The 20,757-nt window shown below is 37.1% G+C and overlaps 1 protein-coding gene across 1 annotated transcript in view; it reads right to left on the bottom strand.

Annotated features, from left to right (window-relative positions):
• Positions 1–20,757, bottom strand: part of LOC137250385 (uncharacterized) — a 244,203-nt gene that overhangs the window by 118,945 nt on the left and 104,501 nt on the right. The window contains exons 3-5 of the mRNA XM_067783058.1: positions 3,291–3,630; positions 540–3,173; positions 271–483 (exon numbers count right to left, since the gene is read on the bottom strand). Of these exons, the coding sequence (XP_067639159.1) occupies positions 271–483; positions 540–3,173; positions 3,291–3,630 (3,187 nt within the window). The remainder of the gene's footprint in view (positions 1–270; positions 484–539; positions 3,174–3,290; positions 3,631–20,757) is intronic.

Raw genomic sequence — 20,757 nt, 5'->3', positions numbered from 1 at the left:
TTTTGTCTTGTCTGACTTTTTATTGTGCAAATCGCCGTGTGTTAAATATATGTCTTTACAAATTAAAAATTGTGTATATTTGTTTTGTAAGTATATTTAAGAAACTGTTTTTTTTTTTTGTTTGTATTCAAAGAAGTAATGAATTTCCAATGCATAAATTTAGAAATTAATTAACAAATTTGGTATTGTGTTGTGGTGCTTTTTTTTTGTCCAATTTGGAATAATTTTGGTGTAATTTTTGTAACTCATTCTTGGTTCATAACTTCTTACCGTCAACATTTTCGGTTGCTTTATCGGACGGACCAAGTTTGTAAAAGTGTTCTTTTATGATTGGTTCCTCGACCACCGCCGCCCTCTCATTAGCGAGGAAGCTGGCGTCATTATCATTAAAGTGAGTTTTTTTGATGGTTAGTGTTGTTGGTACGTTAATAGTGGATATAGGATATACATTTTTTTCAGCTGGCTTAGATAGTTTTTGTTTATCTGAAGGATAGATTTGCCATTTAGTTGTAATGTGCTTGCTATATTTTATTTCGTACCTGTTTTTGGCACTCCTACGCTCGATGTTGGACTCTTTCGATTACTAGTTGTTGTTGTGGTGCGTGTGGTTGGTGTTGTTGTTGTTAAATGCTTACTCGGTGAAGGTGACTTTGTGTGGCGCTGCGGTGTTAAATCAATTGTTTCGTTAGAACCATTACGTGCTTTATTATTAACTGTTGTTGTTAATTTTGTAACAACAGTTTTACCCAGACTACTCTTACTTGGCGATGAACGTTGGCTGGCGGTACCCGTACTAAAGCGGCTCGTCTCGCTATCATGTGATCCCTCACGTCCATCACGTCTGAAAGTTCTATTCGATGATACACTGGAACGTGGCGTCATACGTTGATGCGGCTGCTGTTGATGATGATCTATGCTATCTGCGGGTGATGAACAACGTAGCGATGCAGCAAAAGCACGATGTGATGCATCAACATCACGCTCTTTTGTTATCAAACGTTGTGATGCAGAATCAGTGGTGGTGCTTGTTAACTTTTTTGTAGACGTCGACGTAGTGCTCGGCTGTATTCGCGACGGTTGTGTTGGTGCTAATTTAGGTGCTGCATTATTCCTGTTTGATGGAAACCCAGCAGCAGGTCTTGCATAATAATCTTGTGCTGTTTTATTGGTGGTGGGTGTACGCACCGATGGAAAACCATGCGTGGAAAAATCTTCCATTGGCTTACGTGAACTGCTGGGCGTTTCACGTATCGGTGTAACTTGACGTCGGTTAGCATCATCAGTTTGTGCTGTATCGCGCACTGAAGGGAAGCCGTGTGTACTATAATCACTACTGGGTTGTGGTGTAGGAGGGAATGTTATTGTATCAGGTTGACGTACACCAGCATCAGCTGTTGGTGTACGATAATCATGATCACCAAAAATTTCTGTTTCAATAATGTGCTCACGATTTTCGTTATGTTTTACAGTTTTCTTAGTTTCTGATGAACTCACAACCGTTACACTGCCATTTTCATTGATTATACTGAGCGGTGTAGGAGACGGCTGTGTTGTATGCGGTTTAGCAACATCGCGCACAGATGGAAAACCATGTGTTGTGTAATCTTCAGTGGGGCGTGGCCTGCGTGGCTCCGCAGGCTGCTCATAACTTCGAACAGCGTCTATAGCACCTGGTGCTGTTCGTTTTTGTGGGTGCTCACCTTCTATTATCACCTCAGTTTCAATGGTACGCTCCGTATTCGTCTTATACTTTGAGCTGCGTGTAGATTCTGCGCTTTCTACAACAATGTCACCATCTTTTATTGTTGTTATATTGGTGACATTTGGTTTAACTGCAGTTGGATAGCCATGCTGGTTCGTTTGCGTCACAGTGCGTTGATTAATGTATTCAACATCGTCAGAGCGTGATGCTGGTGCTCTATGGCTTGGATATTCTTGTGTAGGCTTATTTGGTTTAACCGATGGAAAACCATGTGTGCTAAAGTCGTCTTGTGGTCGTTCACCATGTGGACGTTCACCTGCATACTCCTGTGTCAGCTTATTTGGTCTTACTGATGGAAAGCCATGTGTTGAGAAATCTTGACCTAGTTTACCGCGCACCTGATCTGCGACCTCTTCAATAGTCTCCGAAGTGGTTTCAGTTGAGTAGCGTTTACTTGATTTTTTTGTTGATGAGAATTTTGTTTCCACATTACTCACTTCGTCGGTGTATTGTTCAGTCGGATGTTTGGGTTTGACCAAGGGTTGTTGCTGTGGTACATGTGACACGCGCGTTAATGGTTCGGCATTATCAACAACATCATTTTCATGTCGTCTAGTTGTTGTGGTGTTATGCAAATTTTGCTCCTGACGATTATAAATATTTTCTTCGGTCTGTTGACGTCGTTGTTGCTCGTTTTTGTGCTGTTGAGTGCTGCTCTGACTTGTTGTAGAAGTTGTACGCTGACGTTGGTTCTCCAATGTCGGTTTCAATTCCTCAGTTTCATAACGTTTATTCTTGACGATGGTTCCATCAGGCAAACGTTTAACGGTTGTTATCATTTTAACATTTGGTTTTGGATACTCAACCGTATTCGAAATGATTTCACCTGGTTGTGACATCAGATGTTGCACATGCTGTTGATATTCCGGTGAGGCCTTATCCATATCGACAACACGACGACTCTGTTCGGTTGTTTGTTGTGTGTCCATATTGCGGCTAGTGGAGGATTCCTCACGATTGCGTTTAAATTCTTCCGTGTAATGATGTTGTACTTGCTTTTGTTGTTGTTGGTATTTTTTAATTTGTTCAAATTCCTGCTGCTGCAATTGCTGTTGACGTTGTTGTTCCTGTTGGATATATTGCTCCTGTGTTAGACGTTGTTGTTGATCGTGATGTTTTTTACGATTGGTATTGTCCATAATGTATTTTGCATCTAACGGTGCTCCGTCTACATATTCAACAGTCGAAGAAGATGACGTCACATGCGATGAGGATGTCGTCGTCGAACTACTTTTCACTTCGGTACGCCCAGAGTTTTCATCACCAATAACAACATGCTCTTGCAAATGGGTATTAGAACTCTCTGATGCCTTTTTAACGAAGTTCTTATCGTCACCTTGATGTGAAGCGCTAGCGTGTTGCTCATTGCGGCCAAGAAACTCAGCTGTGCCGCCATTGATCTTTTCAACGCCTGTAAGTAAGTGATTAAAATAATAATAAACATGTAACGCATACACAGAAAATCGAAAATATTTTTGTTGTTTAAATAGTTTGATATTGAGGTATTGTTCAAGTTTACTCAACTTACCATCTGTGGTGGCTAGTGTATCGGAACGATATGCCCGTCCATCGGGACTCACCTCTGATGAGGTTTGTACGTTCCAGCCAGTTGAGTTTGGATGTTGCAGCGTCATTGAATGGAATTTCAAATCACTTGTTGGACTTACAGAATCGCGCACCTCCTTTGATTTCAAACTTTGAAAATTTTGCCCCACCAATGAATCACCGTGCGAAGCATTCAAAGGATCTTTTGCAAAGTTGCCAGCCATTATTTCACCTTGATACAAGTCACGTAAGCCTGATTCGCGTAATTTATATAATTGCGTACGGATTTTCTTTTTATAATCGTTATCCTCGGTCTTCTCCCACTGAAAAGATGAAGGGATAAAAATAAATGATAATTAATCTTGATTCCACACTCTGCAAACGTTCCAAATGAAATTTTTAGAATAAGTTCATGGGTCACTAACAAAAGCTATGAACAGTTATGGAAAACTGGACATTGCAATGCCGCGAGGCAATACATAGTTTAAGTTCGGCATAACCTTTAATCTCTTTCGTTCAGATTAATATTGTGTGGCAGAAGGAGAGTGGAAGAGATTGGTGAAAGAAATAGCAAACGGAATTATTATTATCATGTTAGGTCTGGATGCACTCCGATCCTTTATCTGTTATCTTGGCCGTTCAGCCTAATACACTCTATGTGGAAGCTTTTACTGTATCCAAGTAACTCTTCGGGCTTTTTACTCTATATCACGATGGAAGGGTCTCTACCGGCGTTTCCTCCTCAAATTCACAAAAGCGAGAGATTTTTGTATCGGATAGATTTGACTTAGGTTACATCGTCGACTTCAATATCCCGTATAGTGCCCAGTGAGCGCTAGTCCTTTCTGTTTAGACTAATGAGTTTGGCTGATACTCTCGTTGCTGGGAGTATAAACAACGTGGTCTGTTTTTGCATTGGGGAGTCTATCCAGTATTGTCCGAACTGCTTTGTTTCCCAGTTACTGATGGTTACCTAGTGTGAGTCTTTGTAAGTCCGCAGAAGAGCTCTGTACTATAGAATGCTGCTACAGCAACTTGCTTGACCAGGTAGTCTGCGTGTTCATTACTTTGAAACTCTGATGCCCGGCAACCCATCTAACAAAACCTTGTTTTAAGCTCCCAGATCATATAGGACTCCAATGCATTCATTCACTGGTTTAGAAGTAGTTGTAGCCGCGCGTAGGTGGGCGCATTCATCATACGGGCTGATGTAAGGGCCTCGAATCGTGAGTATATCTAAAACACTGAAGGCATGCCGTCCGTCCATCACAATGTGGTTAATTTGGTTTCACTGTGCTCGCTATTACATGTTTCGAGCACTGGCGAAGGCGATCAGCCTCAGTCGATTACAGTAGGCTGCATTGTGGAGGCTCAGCTTTCTGACCATGAAGTCAAAAACTGCTTCTTTACCTACCCTACCTTTAAGATTGCCAAGCACGACTTTTATATCATGGCGTTGGCAGCCCTCAATTCGAGGTGATCGCAGAATGCGTTCTTCACCTCATTGTCCTTCTCCTCCGTTGGTGCATGGGCGCAGATCCACTCTTTCGATATCGAAAACTTTGAAAAATGGAAAAAATTAGATAATTCAGAAACGAATACCGCTAAGCTAATGAAATTTGCGTCATAAAACCAAGGGTTTTATGGTTTTATGGCGCAAATTGTAAATTCAAAACAAATTTTGGAATATGGGTGTGGAAGAAAAAAATTTGGAGGTTTAACAAGCCCTAAATCAAAAGCCGTTAAAGATATTACATTGAAATTTGGCAGACACACTATCCTTGCCAAATTATGGTCACTGAGTGAAGAGAATCAAAATTGGTTTAAGATCCCGCTACTTTTCCTAAAGGTCTAAACATAGTTAGCAATAACTCTATGGTATTTAACCACATTTGAAGATATCTCAGGATAGCATCAGCTTAAGCTCATTAGTGGTAGCCTCTCTATCGTTTTTGCTTATTTCGAACGAAAATGAGCTCAGAATAGAACCATATATATATTGTGACAAATATTATCATCACTAAGCGATAATAGCATCCCTAAGCCGATACTACTAAGCAGCCACCAACAAATCAATCATCATGTACACACATACATATAAGGCAGCAGAGAGATACTCACAAACGCATGTCATCATCAGCCGAAGTAGTACTCACATATACACACGCATATGGATACAAACTACAAATATACATGTATATAGCTGGTAACCAAGCATGAAGTTCACGAAATTAGTAGACCTTAGGAGAATTAGGCGAACGAGGAAACCGAGAGTATAAAAGCAGAACAAGCTGAGGTATGACGAAGCAGTTTGATTTAAACACGCAATTAGTTGTGAAGTAAGAGTTATTGTGAAGTACACTCAAAATAGTCTAATAAATACCATTTTGCATTAATGAATATTGGAGTTATTTATTCAACAGTTTAGCGATTCGAAAGTTAGCAGAAGGTTTGGAATAAGCGGAGTTTCCCTAAATTCGTTACAATATTATTGCGCAGCCTTATAACACAATTAACCATACAAAGCAAAGAACAAGAGCGTTCCAAGTACGTATGTAAAGTTCAGTTTCATCCGAATTTAAACTTTCTCACTTGCTTTTACTAGGTTTCACACGGGGACGTTCTTAACCACAAATAATTTTCATCATTCCGAGCACGTTTCTGGAACATTTATTATTATATTTTATGTACATATATACATCGATGGACATACATAGATCGGTATTGGCGACTTGGTGACAAATTTCATTACAAATGTATTTATTACTTCGAAATATACAACATGCAGGGGCGTTACTGATATTGGCGGATAGAGGTGGAAGAGACGATGCTACAACTGCTGCCATACCATAAATGGATATGGAACACTTCACAACAGCCAAGGAAATAAACTGGAACATGTGCGAGTCTGATATTTTTCTTTGCTGCCTCGTCACGCGTGGGATTTCCTTGTGCAAAATTGCAAAATATAAGTCGTTAGCACGCAAATGTAAAAAATAGTAAGATATATACATTAGACCCTATCGAAACCCCCGGAACTTCTTCGTGCACAGCGAAGGCAGCTTCGCGCAAAAAAATTTTGACGCACTTAAAGTTGGAGTATATCTCCTGCGATAATAGGAATCTGCACCTCTATGATCACATCAAGTATTATGTATCCATGGTACACACTGACAATCAATAGAGAGGGAAATAAGCTTTTCAGATATCAAGAAACGGTCACTGCTGCTTGAAAGCTCTATCGACAACGTTCGCTCTAGATGCAATATTGTACCTATAATCCCTTTTGGTCCTTATACGTGGGAGGGCTCTTGAAGGCGCCTGCATGATATTTTTACGTAGGCTGCGTTTCAGACACCCGTGGCTTTTCACCACCACAAGATACAATGTCGGTATTGCATTTATTTCCCTGAGGCGCAATATCAGCTTCTCTTCTAATTGACGACATGCTATTTTTTAATTTTTCCTTTAAATCGGCATAAGTTCCGATTCTGAATGGCCTCTTTTCGCTGATAAGCTTTTCATGGCACAAATACACTGGTGGTGTTTATCAAAGCGCTGCTTAGGGGCGACACCGCGTAGATACTTTTTTTCTTATTGAAAACATTTTTTTCTAAAGATTTTGATATTGTTTTTAGCAGGCCTTGAACCAAGGACCTGCGGTCACGGTGGCTGCCAAACATACTTCGCTGGGAATCAACCAGCTGACTACTTGGGCATGGTGGTCTCTGAGGAGGCATTCCTGGACCCGAAAACAGTTATTACACTCCCTCTTTCTGCCAAGGCTTACCAATTAGCGATACTTACGTACTTTGCGATTATTTGGCTGAGCCGGGCCTGGGGAACATCGAAAGGCTGTAGGTGGGCAAAACTTATGATGCAACCAATCTCATATAGTCTGACTAGGTGTCTGTTCTTATTGTTCTTAGAATGGTGAAAACCCATAACTGTGGCTACATGACATCTCAACCTTCATGCATTCAGAAGGATGACACGGCTAAACACTTTCTTTACCTCTGCCGCGCCTTCGCTGGGATCACGTATAGACTCTGTGCGTGTTGTAAAATAGATTCAAGCTAGATTGATTTAAGATCGTTAACCTGTTAGTTTTTCTGAACTCATTTATCAAAGGCCCAAAAAGCTTTTTTTTTATTTCTAGTGTTGCGATCTCTTTGTTCTTGTTTGTTATTTTACGAGGACAAGGTCGTCTTTAATCAGTTGTTTCAAATCAGACTCAAAGCGAAACCGACTTTTTATACTCAGTTGAGCAGAGCTCACAGAGTATATTAACTTTGATTGGATAACGGTTGGTTGTACAAATATAAAGGAATCGGGATAGATATAGACTTCCATATATCAAAATCATCAGTATCAAAAAAAAATTTGATTGAGCCATGTCCGTCCGTCCGTCCGTCTGTCCGTTAACATGATAACTTAAGTAAATTTTGAGGTATCTTGATGAAATTTGGTATGTAGGTTCCTGGGCACTTATCTCAGATCGCTATTTATAATGAACTATATCGCACTATAACCACGCCTACTTTTTCGATATCAAAAATTTCGAAAAACCGAAAAAGTGCGATAATTCATTACAAAAGACGGATAAAGCGATGAAACTTGGTAGGTGAGTTGAACTTATGACGCAGAATAGAAAATTAGTAAAATGTTGGACAATGGCCGTGGCACCGCTCACTTTTAAAAGAAGGTAATTTAAAAGTTTTGCAAGCTGTAATTTGGCAGTCGTTGAAGATATCATGATGAAATTTGGCAGGAACGTTACCCCTATTACTATGTGTATATTTAATAAAAATTAGCAAAATCGGAGAACGACCACGCAAACTTAAAAAAATTTGTTTAAGTCAAATTTTAACAAAAATTTAATTAATTAAAATTTAATATCTTTACAGTATATAAGTAAATTATGTCAACATTCGACTCCAGTAATAATATGGTGCAATAAAATACAAAACTAAAAGAAAATTTCAAAATGGGCGTGGCTCCGCCCTTTTTCATTTAATTTGTCTAGGATACTTTTAATGCCATAAGTCGGACAAAAATTGACCAATCCTTGTGAAATTTGGTAGGGGCTTAGATTCTAGGACGATAACTGGGGCGAAATCGGTTGAAGCCACGCCCAGTTTTTATACACAGTCGACCGTCTGTCCTTCCGCTCGGCCGTTAACACGATAACTTGAGCAAAAATCGATATATCTTTACTAAATTTAGTTCACGTACTTATCTGAACTCACTTTGTATTGGTGTAAAAAATGGTGGAAATCCGTCTATGACCACGCCCACTTTTTTGATATCGAAAGTTACGAAAAATGAAAAAAATGCCATAATTCTATACCAAATACGAAAAAAGTGATGAGACATGGTAATTGGATTGGTTTATTGACGCAAAATATAACTTAAGAAGAAACTTTGTAAAATGGGTGTGACACCTACCCATAGATGTTAAGTAATGATTAGATAATGCTAATGATTGCTAATTAACCTTCATTTGCGAAATTCTCTAATTCATTAAACAATTAGAAAAGTTCACCTAATTCCCATTAGATAATTGAAATTTTTATTGTAATGGTAAATCTAATTGCAATTAGTTGCCATTAGCAAAAAAAAATTGGTTTACCTTTACAATTAGAAATCTAATTGACTTCTGCTAATGCAATTAGATATTCAATTAGCTTGAATTATAATCAATTATTTTGATAAAAATAAATTTTTTTCAAAGAATTATTGAAGTGAACGAATAATGATGTAAATAAATATAAATAATTGATTCTAATTCGAGCTAATTGAATATCTAATTGCATTAGCAGAAGTCAATTAGATTTCTAATTGTAAAGGTAAACGAATTTTTTTTGCTAATGGCAACTAATTGCAATTAGATTTACCATTAGAATAAAAATTTCAATTATCTAATGGGAATTAGGTGAACCTTTCTAATTGTTTAATGAATTAGAGAATATAAACCAATTGCATCAATTGCTAATTCCCTACCATATTAAGTAGAAGAAAATGAAAAAGTTCTGCAGGGCGAAATCAAAAGCCTTTGGAATCTTGGCAGTAATACTGTTCGTGGTATTTCATATATAAATAAATTCGCGGTACCCGACAGATGATGTTCTGGGTCACCCTGGTCCACATTTTGGTCAATATCTCGAAAACGCCTTCACATATACAACTACCACCACTCCCTTTTAAAATACTCATTAACATCTTTCATTTGATACCCATATCGTACAAACAAATTCTAGAGTCACCCGTGGTCCATCTTCCTAAATGGCGTCCACCCATAGAACTATGGCCTACTCCCTCTTAAAATACTCTTTATTACCTTCCATTGATACACATGTCATACAAATACATTCCAGGGTTACCCTAGGTTAATTTTACATGGTGATTTTCCCTTATTTTGTCTCCATAGCTCTCAGCTGAGTATGTATTGTTCAGTTACACCCGAACTTAGCCTTCCTTACTTGTTTTATTAAATATTTGTTATCATTTATTGTGACCATCATTGAGTAATTCTGCAATGATGTATTAATATATTTATAAATTTCACGTTTTACTGATAACTGCACTTCAGAGCTCACATATATATACCAGGGATGTTACGGAGCTTCGCACTCCTGTTTGATTTGGACTTCTGATTCCGATTTCGGGTCCGAATGTGTAAGCAACCTCCTATGACCTATAAGGTTAAACGCGGTCATATCAAGTTGTTCGCGAGATGGCTAGTGCTATTTTTCCGAACATACCGTATCTGTATCCGGAAAGCACCAACAACAAAAACCATCGGCGTGTCTCCTTATTGCTACAAGAAGGAGAAGAAGAACCTCTTCTACCCTCTCTGCTTGTTTCTCCGTTTTCTTTTCTGATCTCATTCTTCGTTTTCCTTCTCCCTGTGGTGAGGTGCTAAGAAAATACCCGCGGTAGGTATACCGGTCATAAAAGACGCGTAAAATACTAATACATAGTTTATCCAATCCTGAGTGGCGATAACTCGAAAGGGAGCAATGCGGACACGTGTATCGCATGCGTGACCCTATCATGGTCCATAGAAACTGTACCGTGGGCAGCAGGAATAGCCAGTATGTGACCTTGTTGTTGTTGTATTATCAGCGACAAAGACACTCCCCGAAGGTTTTGGGAAGTTTTATCAATGTTGATGGTCCTTTGCCGGATATAGATCCGGTACGTTCCGCTAACAAAGTACCATTAAGGTATTAGCCCATCCCAGAAACGATTTATATGACCACATTAAACCTTCTAGGCCATCCCGCTCCCCACCCCCTAGTTCCTTGCCTGCTAAATATGTGTATGATACATTCATATTTGTAACAGGATTCCCCTCGCATAGGTATGGTTGACAATTGGGTTGCGGAAGTTTTGAAGCTATAAAGCTTTGTATTGCGCTTATCAACCTCTTGAATCCCATGTGAACTGATATATTGTATCGCTTCATGCTTGTAAACAGCTTCAGCTTTCGAAGTAGCCAACAAAGTATCCTCTTCGGAGTAATGCAGTCTTCTTCGTTGAAAAGTTGGCAATAAAGTTCTCCCTTTGGACTTCCACAAGGGTAAACAGCGTATTTTTCTATTCTGGTTTAAGCATAAATTTTTCAAAGATTCTTTTGCGAAGGGTGGAAGAAAAGGTTGAGATACACATCCCTATATTGTGCTGTGTTTAATTTGATGAAACTTTGCTGGGTAAATGGAGACAATCAGATGCCTATCGTTTGTGGAAAACAATTGATAATAGAAAGAGTGGGGTAAGAGCTCACTCTCTTTTTGAAATATTTGGAACTATGTTACTCTATGTTGAACGTTAGCATCGGGTTTAGAATAAATGTGATTAGTAGCTGGGGAGTTAACTTATCCTACAACTAAAGGACATTTCAATTCGATGTGTCGGAAAGGTTGTAATCACATCCCTTAGTAGCAATGCAGATTATCCTGGTGCTCATGTTGTCTTTGTAGCGAAAAGGTTGTTCATATCCCTTAATGTTTTTATTAAAAATGTGGAGTTGTATTATGTATCTGACTACATTGTGGCAGCATAGAGTGGTAATGAAACTCAAGGTGGAGTTGCCTTGATCCCATTTCCCTTAAAATGGCAATGATTCGACTACGAAGTGTTTTGGTCAGGGAACATGGAGCCGATAGTTGGCCCACTGAGCATGTAATTAGACCCTTTGTGTTTGACACCGTAAGGTTGGGCGTAAAAAGGCAGGTACTCACGTTTTTTTACCGCACTTTAAAGTGTAATCTAACCGCTTCGAGCTACGGTTATTGACTGGAAACTTTAGACAACCAAAATTTTGTTACAAATCTAAATTTAATGTAACAGCGCTTATTCCCATGAAATGGGTAGGGTCTGAGTTATTCTCTACTGATCCATAAATCAGCAGATCCTTCAAGCTACTAGATAACTGTGGTGTTTTTCAGGCGGATGCAGTAGGCCTAACCAAAGCACTAGTACCTAGAAGATGCAAAAGTTTAAACCACGGCCGCATCAACTTTTATATTGACAGCCAAGCAGCGCTTAAATCAATAATCTTCGATAGCACAGAACCTAAAACTCTGTTAGAGTGTTAGCCTTACCTGGAAAGAATCGGGATAGGCCGAAGCATACATCTATTGGAATTGAGGGAATGAAAAAGCGGACGAACCAGTAAAAAGGGGCGCATCCCTCGAAACTAAAACCGTAGACATTGCAATAAAATTCGGCGAGACTAAGAAAATTCAAGAGTTGCACATTATCGAACAAGCAGGAAAAGCGTGGACCCAAGCGCGCTGCTGTAAAGTGTAGAAAATAATGTCTCTTACAACCTTAGACTAACAAAGTTATTCTTATCATTAAGCAGATGACTATAGGCTCATGATAGGTATTTTGACTCGGCACCGCCTTCTGGCGTCACATGTTTTCAAATTGGGCGTAGTTAGTGGTAGCAGATTTAGGAAGTGCGGGTTGGAGGAGGAAACGATCAAGCACGTTTAGTGCCCGTACTCTGTGCTCACCGGGCTAAGATTCCAGCTATAAAGAGTGGGCAGCTACCAGATCAACGATTAGCAAGGGGCATAGGTTCTAAAAAGCTTCTGGTATTTGCCAGGAGGACGGAGTTATTTATGACATAGTTTTTGTACTCATTCAGTCTCACGGACCTTCAACCTAACCTAACCTTTGAAAAAATAGAAATGAAGGGTGGATTTCCTAGACAAAAACTTGTTTTAACTCAAAAATTTTATTAAATCGAAAGCCAGAGCGGCTCCAGCTCAAAATTGCACCTTCGGTAAAACTCTACTTATTACAGCGTCTACAAGTACAACAAATCAAACAGCTCTTAATAAGTATTTACAATATAGCAAAAAAAACGCACAAAGGTATTATCAAGGTAAACAAATTTATTTTTTTACATAAAAAAATTTTAAGAATGAAGCAATGAGTGTGGGAAAAAGGTGTGTGTGTATATGTATGTATATGTACATATGTATGCACCAAAAGAAATGAAGCTAGTAAAATGGACAAATCAAGTTTGTTGTTCTTGAATTAATAGCAAAATTGACCGCATTATGGCTGAATTCAACCGAGTTTTTTGCCAAAAAAACAAATTTGAAACCGCGATCTTACAAATTTGTTTAGTTATTTCTACACTGAACCAAAAAAGTGCATGTATACTTAGAGAAAGTGGGTATATATTAAGAAATGTTCATTGAAAACCTCTCCAAAAACCGTATTCATAGAATTTAAGAATATAAACACATTAAGATATCCATGAAATTTATTTTTAAGAATATTTCTTAAATTTCAAGAAAAAGTTCTTATTTCCTAAGAAAGTGCATTTCATAAAAAATTTGTAATTCTTCTCTAAATTTGAAGAAAATAAATGTTTAATTTTAAGAAAATTTTCACACAATATAAGAACTCATTCTTAGAATGCCTGAATTCGTTCTTAAATTTTATGATGTTATTCTTATGATCTAAGAAACATTCCTTAAATTTTTAGAAAATAATTATGGATTATAAGAATCCATTCTTTAAATTTAGTTAACTACATTTACCTTATATGAACACGTTCAAAAAATATATTAAAACATTATTTGAATTAAATAAAAATAGGGGATTTTATTTAAAATTCATAAATGTTTAATGCAATAAAAATATTTTCATTAACAAAAATCAATATTTGTATGTAATTTTTGAAATAGTTAATATATAACTCACTTAAGAAAAGGTAATATTTATATGTAACTAGAAGATCCGGCCTAGTCCTAATCCCAGTCCCAGTCCGTCTCGGGATAATATATTACTCTGTACTAAAGCACTCATCAACAGCTTTCATTTGATATCCATATTCTATAAACACGTTCTGGGGGTACCCGGTTCCACGTTTTTGCCTATATCTCGAGACCCTAGTCACCCAGGGGTATGAAAATTACCCTCTACTAAAGCACTCATCAACAGCTTTCATTTGATATCAATATTCTACAAACACATCCGAGGGGTACCCAGGTCCACGTTTTGGCCTATAGCTCGAGACGCTACTCACCCAGGGGTATGAAAATTACCCTCTACTAAAGCACTCATCAACAGCTTTCATTTGATGTCCACATTCTATAAACACACTCTAGGGGTACCCGGGTCCACGTTTTGGCCTATATCTCGAGACCCTGGTCAACCAGTCACCTATTCTATATTTCAAGTTAGATCAAAATACACACGGGGTGCAAAACAAATTCAAAATCGGTGCAGTAGTTTAGGAGCCCATTGGCCTCAATTGTGTGACACGTGCTTTTTATATATTAGGATTAGGTACATTTCGTATTGAAAATACTTTTGAGTTTAAAATTCAAGTTAGTTAAAGTATTTAATATAATTTAATATTATAAGTAGTTAGATACATTTTGTTCAAAGCATTATATTGTATTAGCTTGTGTTCGGATTTGTATGGATCTAATAAGTTTGTACATTTTGACCAGGCATGCTTAACCAACGAAACGATATCATTTCGTTACGATAATTAACGTTAATAAACGAAACAAAGTCATTTCGTTTCGTTTATTAACGTTAAGAACGTCAAATTAACGAAATGATTTTGTTTCGTTTTCTGCCATATCAAAACGAAATCAAATCGTTTATGTTGATTATTAATTTCAAACTATGTTGGCAAAGCTGATTGATGGCGGAGTCATTAAAGGTGAAAGCATTAGCCAAGTTGATTGCAACTTTTCTCATGAATTTTGACAGTACGAACATTTCTCAGAGTATTTTTGACATTACCACCAACGAATTATACAAACAAATTACATGGAGTTTGTGTGTGTATGTCCGGTCGCTGTTACCTCCTTACGGCTTCACCGTGGCTATAGCATTGCCAGCACAATTCAAACATAAAGTATCACGTTTTTGTTAACGTTTTTAACGTTAACGAAAGCTTTTCGTTTCGGTTAAAAACAAGAGACAATTTATCTTGATAATTTCTTTATCGATAATATTTCGAAGTGTTTCAACGGAAACGGTGGACATTTTTTGATAAGCGATTAGCTTAACGTTAAGGTGCATCCCTGATTTTGACACAAAAGCCCAAAACTCTCCTTTAGCTTTTAAATTAGTTTTCAGTTTTTCATTTATAATTTGTTTATGTACTTCTAAAATGGGCGTGAATAATAGAGGATGCACCGAATTTTTAATGTCACACACATCTTTTCTGGAAAAATTGGCTTTCGAATGGAGGTAAAGTATAAACATTAAAGAGTTTTCTTCACTGAAAGAAAAAGACTGATAAAATCGACCGAAATGTGGGTCAATTCAACCGAAATTTCTGTTAATTTTTATTAATCGCAACAAGATGTTGAATCAAATGCGCACAAATCGTTGATTCGTAATTGACCGTTTTAGTAGTCAAATTAACAAAAAAAGTTGTTGCGACAGCTTTATACGAAAATACCTATGTTGCCATATGAATAAAGAAATCTAAGACGCAGTAACCTCCGAAGAGATCTAAGGCCGAGTTTCTCTTCCAATTTGCGTCATGCTGCTCTTTAATTTCCCTACAAATTGGCCGGACGGGACCTACATGTTTTATGCCGACTCCGAACGGCATCTGCAAGGCAGATGAGTTTTCCCTGAGAGCTTTTCATGGCAGAAATACACTCGGAGCGCTTACCAACACTGCCAAGGGCGACCCCGCTTAGAAAATTTTTGTTCTAATTGAAAAACCTTATTTCTAAAATTTTGATGTTGCTTTGGCCGGGTGCGAACCCAGAGCATACGGTGTAGCAGGCGGAGCATGCTACCATCACACCACGGTGGCGCTTATTAACCGAACGTCAATAGCACACATTAAACATTATACACTTTATTATTTTGTTTTATTAAACGCACTTTCACTAAATTTTATATTTTATAATTTATTTAATTTATACTTTTGAACTTCGCTTTGCAAATAGAAATGAAAATAGTAGTCACAAAACTGATTCTGAATTCTTTCAGTTGCAGCTCAGCTCATTCTCAATTTCTTGTCTCGCATGTAGTTGCCACACTTGATTGTTTCAAACAAAACTTGTATAAATGTTTGACATAACATTTTAAATAGAAAACTTGTAAGTTATAGAAAAGTAAAGAATCAAATCGTTAAGAAGGTAATTCACCACTGGATAACTTTACATGTAATTGGCAAGTTTAATTTTCGTAACACTTTAAGTTGAAACGATTCCAAAACAACTCAAACTTTTATGTTGTCGGAAACATCAACATTAAAAAAGGATGTTTTTTATTATCTTATTAAATTCGTTTCGCTTGGAGGAGAAGTTGCAAAATTGTACCCGATAAATAGGTGTCCCGGTATCTCATAATTTTTTGCACAGTAAAATCAAAAAAGGGTTTTGTGTTTTGTATTGATAACTGAAATACTAGTTTTGTGTTGTTTTCCCATATTGTGTGTTTTTTCGATTTGGTGTTTTCTTATTTTGGTATTTTTTTTAAACAAGTGGCACCATCGTCATAAGTACAAAGTAGAGAGCGCAGTGAGCGTAAAACTCTCTTTGAAATTTGCTCCTGTATTGACTGTTCATCGCTGTTGAAATGACCAGTGAGATCAGTTGTGTTAACAGAGAAATCAGTTAGATTGATTAGGAATCTGTCAATTTTACACAATTTTGTGAACTTAAGAGCGACAGTTTCTCTTCTCTTGAAATTACTAAACTAATTTGTTCGTTTGACAAAGAACTCGGTCGAATTAACCATAATTCGATCAATTTCACCGAATCTCCGTTAAGTCAAGAACAACAGAACCGATTTGTTGATTGTACTAGCACCATTTCTTTCAGTGTTCTAAATTAATAGATTCTGTTTGTTCTTGGGGGCACCAGGAGCGAAAGTAAATTTATTTATTGAATATGACGAGAACAAATTAGTCCCATGGCGTTCCACAGCTGTGCAGGTGCTGGCTCCTTTACTGAATATAGCATATTTGTCGCATGTCCTTCTGGTATTGATGTAGATGAAGTTGCCTCCGTATGACTTTGTTGGTTCCGATAAAGTTGAGGTCTTTGTTCGTTTTCCAATGTGTCTTTTGATGTGGCATTTGTAGGAATAAGAACGCCCAAAGAGTTGACGACAATTAGCACTACGATATTCATCGAATTCTTTGAGTTTATGAATTTTTTTAAGTGAAACATCAAGGTTTCAGTAACGAAACAGTTTTCTGCACATAGAAAATACTTAATCATTGTACGGAGCACTCAGGAATTAATTTTTCAAAAGTAAATTCAGTGTTTCTTAGGAGATATTCTCGCGTCACATGCATAAGCGCAAATAAATTATGTATACTAAACACTTACTTACTTACTTACTAAACACGTTCACACAAAAACAGTTATATCGGCGCGTGGTAAAAATGTTCTTTTAATCTATGAAATTTTCCTTAGAATACAAGAAATTGTTCTTAGATTTTACGAACCTTTTCTTTAATATATACTTAAATAAGAACAGTTCTTGTATTCTTAGAAAACTTTATTAGAATCTATGAACGTTTTCTTACTCTTTCGTTAACTGAGACACAAACTCATGTATCAATTCTTATATTCTAAGAAAAATGTTTTAGATTGCAAGAACGCTCTCATACGCAAGTAAAATGTATGCAAAAGTTCTTAAGTACTAGGAAACAGTTTTTATATGGTATGTACTGTTCATTAGTAAAAAAAAGTTTGTGTACCTAATTTCTTAAATTTTAAGAACAAATTCTTATTATCTAAGAACAAATTTAGTCAAGTAGCTTAATGAATATAGTTCCTTGTATTATAAGAACGAAGTTTTGTCATAAATATAATTTTACGAATTTTTTCTTAGATCATACGCAAATTTTCTGAAATTATATTCAAATTTTCTTAAATTTTAAGAAAAAATCGGAGTGAATTTCTATGAAACTTTTTCTTAAGGAAACATGTACGCTTTTGCTTCAGTGAATAGAAGATAAACTGTTGGTCTCATGTTAACAATATTCTGCAAAAATTACAGATTCGCAATCAATCAAACCGATTTTCCTCTTAAAAGAACAGTCAATATAAAGAGAAACTCACACGCATGGCGCTCACTACTTTGCTCTTAGGACTATCGTGCCGCAAAAATCTTTGTCGTATCAAGAGCCACCGTTATTCCAACGCTGACGAAAAAGTGTTAATTAAACAGTTTCATTGGTGTACTTAGGGTGATAGTAATAATAGTTAGTTAGAAGCGCGGAGCGCCACGTTTTGCACCGCTAAGCCTACCACACCGAAAAATCTGGGTTCAAAGATTGGAAAAAGCAACATCAAAATCTTCAGAAAAAAATAGTTTAAATGTGAAAAATTTTTAGCGCGATATTTTTTTTAACAGAGCTGTAGTTGATCGACTTGTTTTTTTGTTGATTTGACTGCTGACACTAAATTAAGAATCAACAATTTACGCGAAGTTGCTTCAAGAGCTATTGACGATGGATAAAAAATTTCCGGAAATATTGGTTGATTTTACTAACTTTTTTCTTTCAGTGTATTTAGCAGTATTGTTCTCGAATTTGTGCTGAAAATTTTTCTTGCTTACTTTTCACGAATACTATTTTACTTCAACTTAAGTTGTGTTGGTTTTGTTTGTTTGTTTTTTTTTTTTTAAGGTTAACATTTCTAGAGTATCTAACTCGAAAATGATGTCATCGTTAATAATTTAAAAATTCAAACTAAGATTTTTATTTATATAGAATAAAAACAATAATAATAATTCTACTAACGTGATGTGCATCCGAGGAGATTTAGGCTCCGTCTTTTTCGCAACTACAATTAGTTTTCTAGGACCTAGCTTAATTGCTGCCTACGGGCAACTTTGCCACCTCTATTAGCTGGAGTCTTGAACTCGCGAGCCCAGGATACGAACACAGAATGTGCTCTACCAATTCTTCCTGCAGTCCGAACTTCACACATCTGACGTTACTTACGAGGCCCAACTTATAAGCATGTGACGCCAGAAGGCAGCGTACAGTTAGTATGCCCATCGTGAGCCTTAAGTATTGTCCCTTTAGAGATAAGAGCAAGTTTGTGAGTCTAACATCGTACGATTTGTACATGATCTTATAAACTTTCGAACTCCGCGCTTCATCGAGTGATGGTGCGATTTGCTTGAGAAACTTTTCTTTCTGGGAAGTGAACCATGGACCTGTTTCCAAATCTTATTTATTTGATCGAAATTTGGCACAAGGACATCTTTTTATCAAGCTTAACATTTGACAAAATATACTTTCTGAGAAGTCTCCAAGAGGCCGACCTATTCAAAATTTTGCTTGAAATTTAGTACAGATGTTCCTCTTCAACAAGCTTCATATTTGGGTCCTCTTTCCTAAAAGTAAAGAGGATGCTGCTGGGAAAAGAAGTGTGAGTAGAATTCTAGTGGGCGGAAGATATATGGAATAGAGGATGGACAAAAATAAGAAGCAAAATGGAAAATAAAGTAAAAGAGAATGTGATAGAGAGTGAGGTGAGGGGAGGCGAGGGTCACTTTTTATTTGTAGGCGAGCTAATTTTCATGCAGAACAAATTCCAGTTGGTATATGTGGCGATATAAGCTGTTTCGATACGTCAGTATGCTAGTAATAACCAAAGTGTGCATCAGCACAATTCAATTGTATAGTATTTGACTTTACTATGCACACTACCAAACACAAAATGATAAAATACTTGGCGAAGCTCAAACGGTTTTTGTGTATTGTATTTGTGCGGCACATTATTACACAAAAGTCTTAGAGTACATTGAAATACACAAAACAGGCAACTTGGTGTGCCGGCACAAATGCACGCACAATTCCTGCACAATTCGAAGAAGTTGTGTGTTTCCTACTCAGGCTTTCAGGGCAAGCATTTTAGTATAAATGGCGCAGGCTTATTTGTTTAGCGATTTGATCGAATTTGGTAAAAAGTAGCTTTTGTGGCTTAGGTTCACATTTTGAGAGTTTTTGTTCTGGGAAGTGGACCAGGGATCGGACCCTTTAATAAAGAAATTTGTTTTTCTTTTTGGGAAGTGGACCAGGGACCGACCTTTTCCCAAAAAAAAAATTATTTGTTGAGCGATTAAAGAAACTTTTTTTGTTTATTAAGCGATTTGTTTGTAATTTGGTTCATATGTACCTTTTCGCCCAAGTTAACGTTAAGTGCGCTATTTTTGGGAACAGGTTGAAGCCATATGTACGAAATCGCTAAGCAAGTAAGCCAGCGCCATCTAAACTAAAAATATTGGCTTGACTTCCTACGTAGTGAAACGCAAAGCTCCTTCGAATTGTGCAGGAATTGTGCGCGCATTTGTACCGGCACAGTAGGTTGCCTGTTTTCGTTATTTCAATGCAATCTAAGACTTTTGTGTAATATTGTGCCGCAGAAATACAATACACAAAACCAGTTCAAGCTTCGCCAAGTATTTTATCATTTTGTGTTTGGTAGTGTGCATCGTAAAGTCGAATACTGTACAATTGAATTGTGCCGTTTTGTAAGGATGCACACTCTGGTAATAACTGCTGGACAACAACAACAGCAAGGCAAGCAGATAAAATAGAAAACAGTCACACACACTTATACATATATAGAAGGCAACAGAGAATATGAGATGCAGAAAATACCAATAAGTGGGAAAAATAATTTAACTTGCAAAGTGTGTTAGCACCCTTAGACAAATCAAATGTCGAATTCTTCTTCTTATACTTTACTTGCAACAAAAGCTGAAAGTTGGCTACTTTTTCATGTCCGATGGCGCTAGTGCATAACATTGTGTTAAGCGAATCTATATGAAAAATTATGTGACGGAGCTTTTAGCGGATGAGCTTTTATTTGCGAAATATGTACGTATGATTTTTTGAAATGCGCAATAAACAATAGCCTCTTTCGATGTTGCTACTTCGCTTGTACAGCGCAGATGAATAGATATGAAAC

The sequence above is a fragment of the Eurosta solidaginis genome, chromosome 4 (assembly GCF_040869045.1).
Source record: "Eurosta solidaginis isolate ZX-2024a chromosome 4, ASM4086904v1, whole genome shotgun sequence".
NCBI lineage: Eukaryota > Metazoa > Arthropoda > Insecta > Diptera > Tephritidae > Eurosta > Eurosta solidaginis.
Note: the sequence above shows the minus strand (reverse complement) of the source record. Positions and strands in the feature narration are given on the sequence as shown.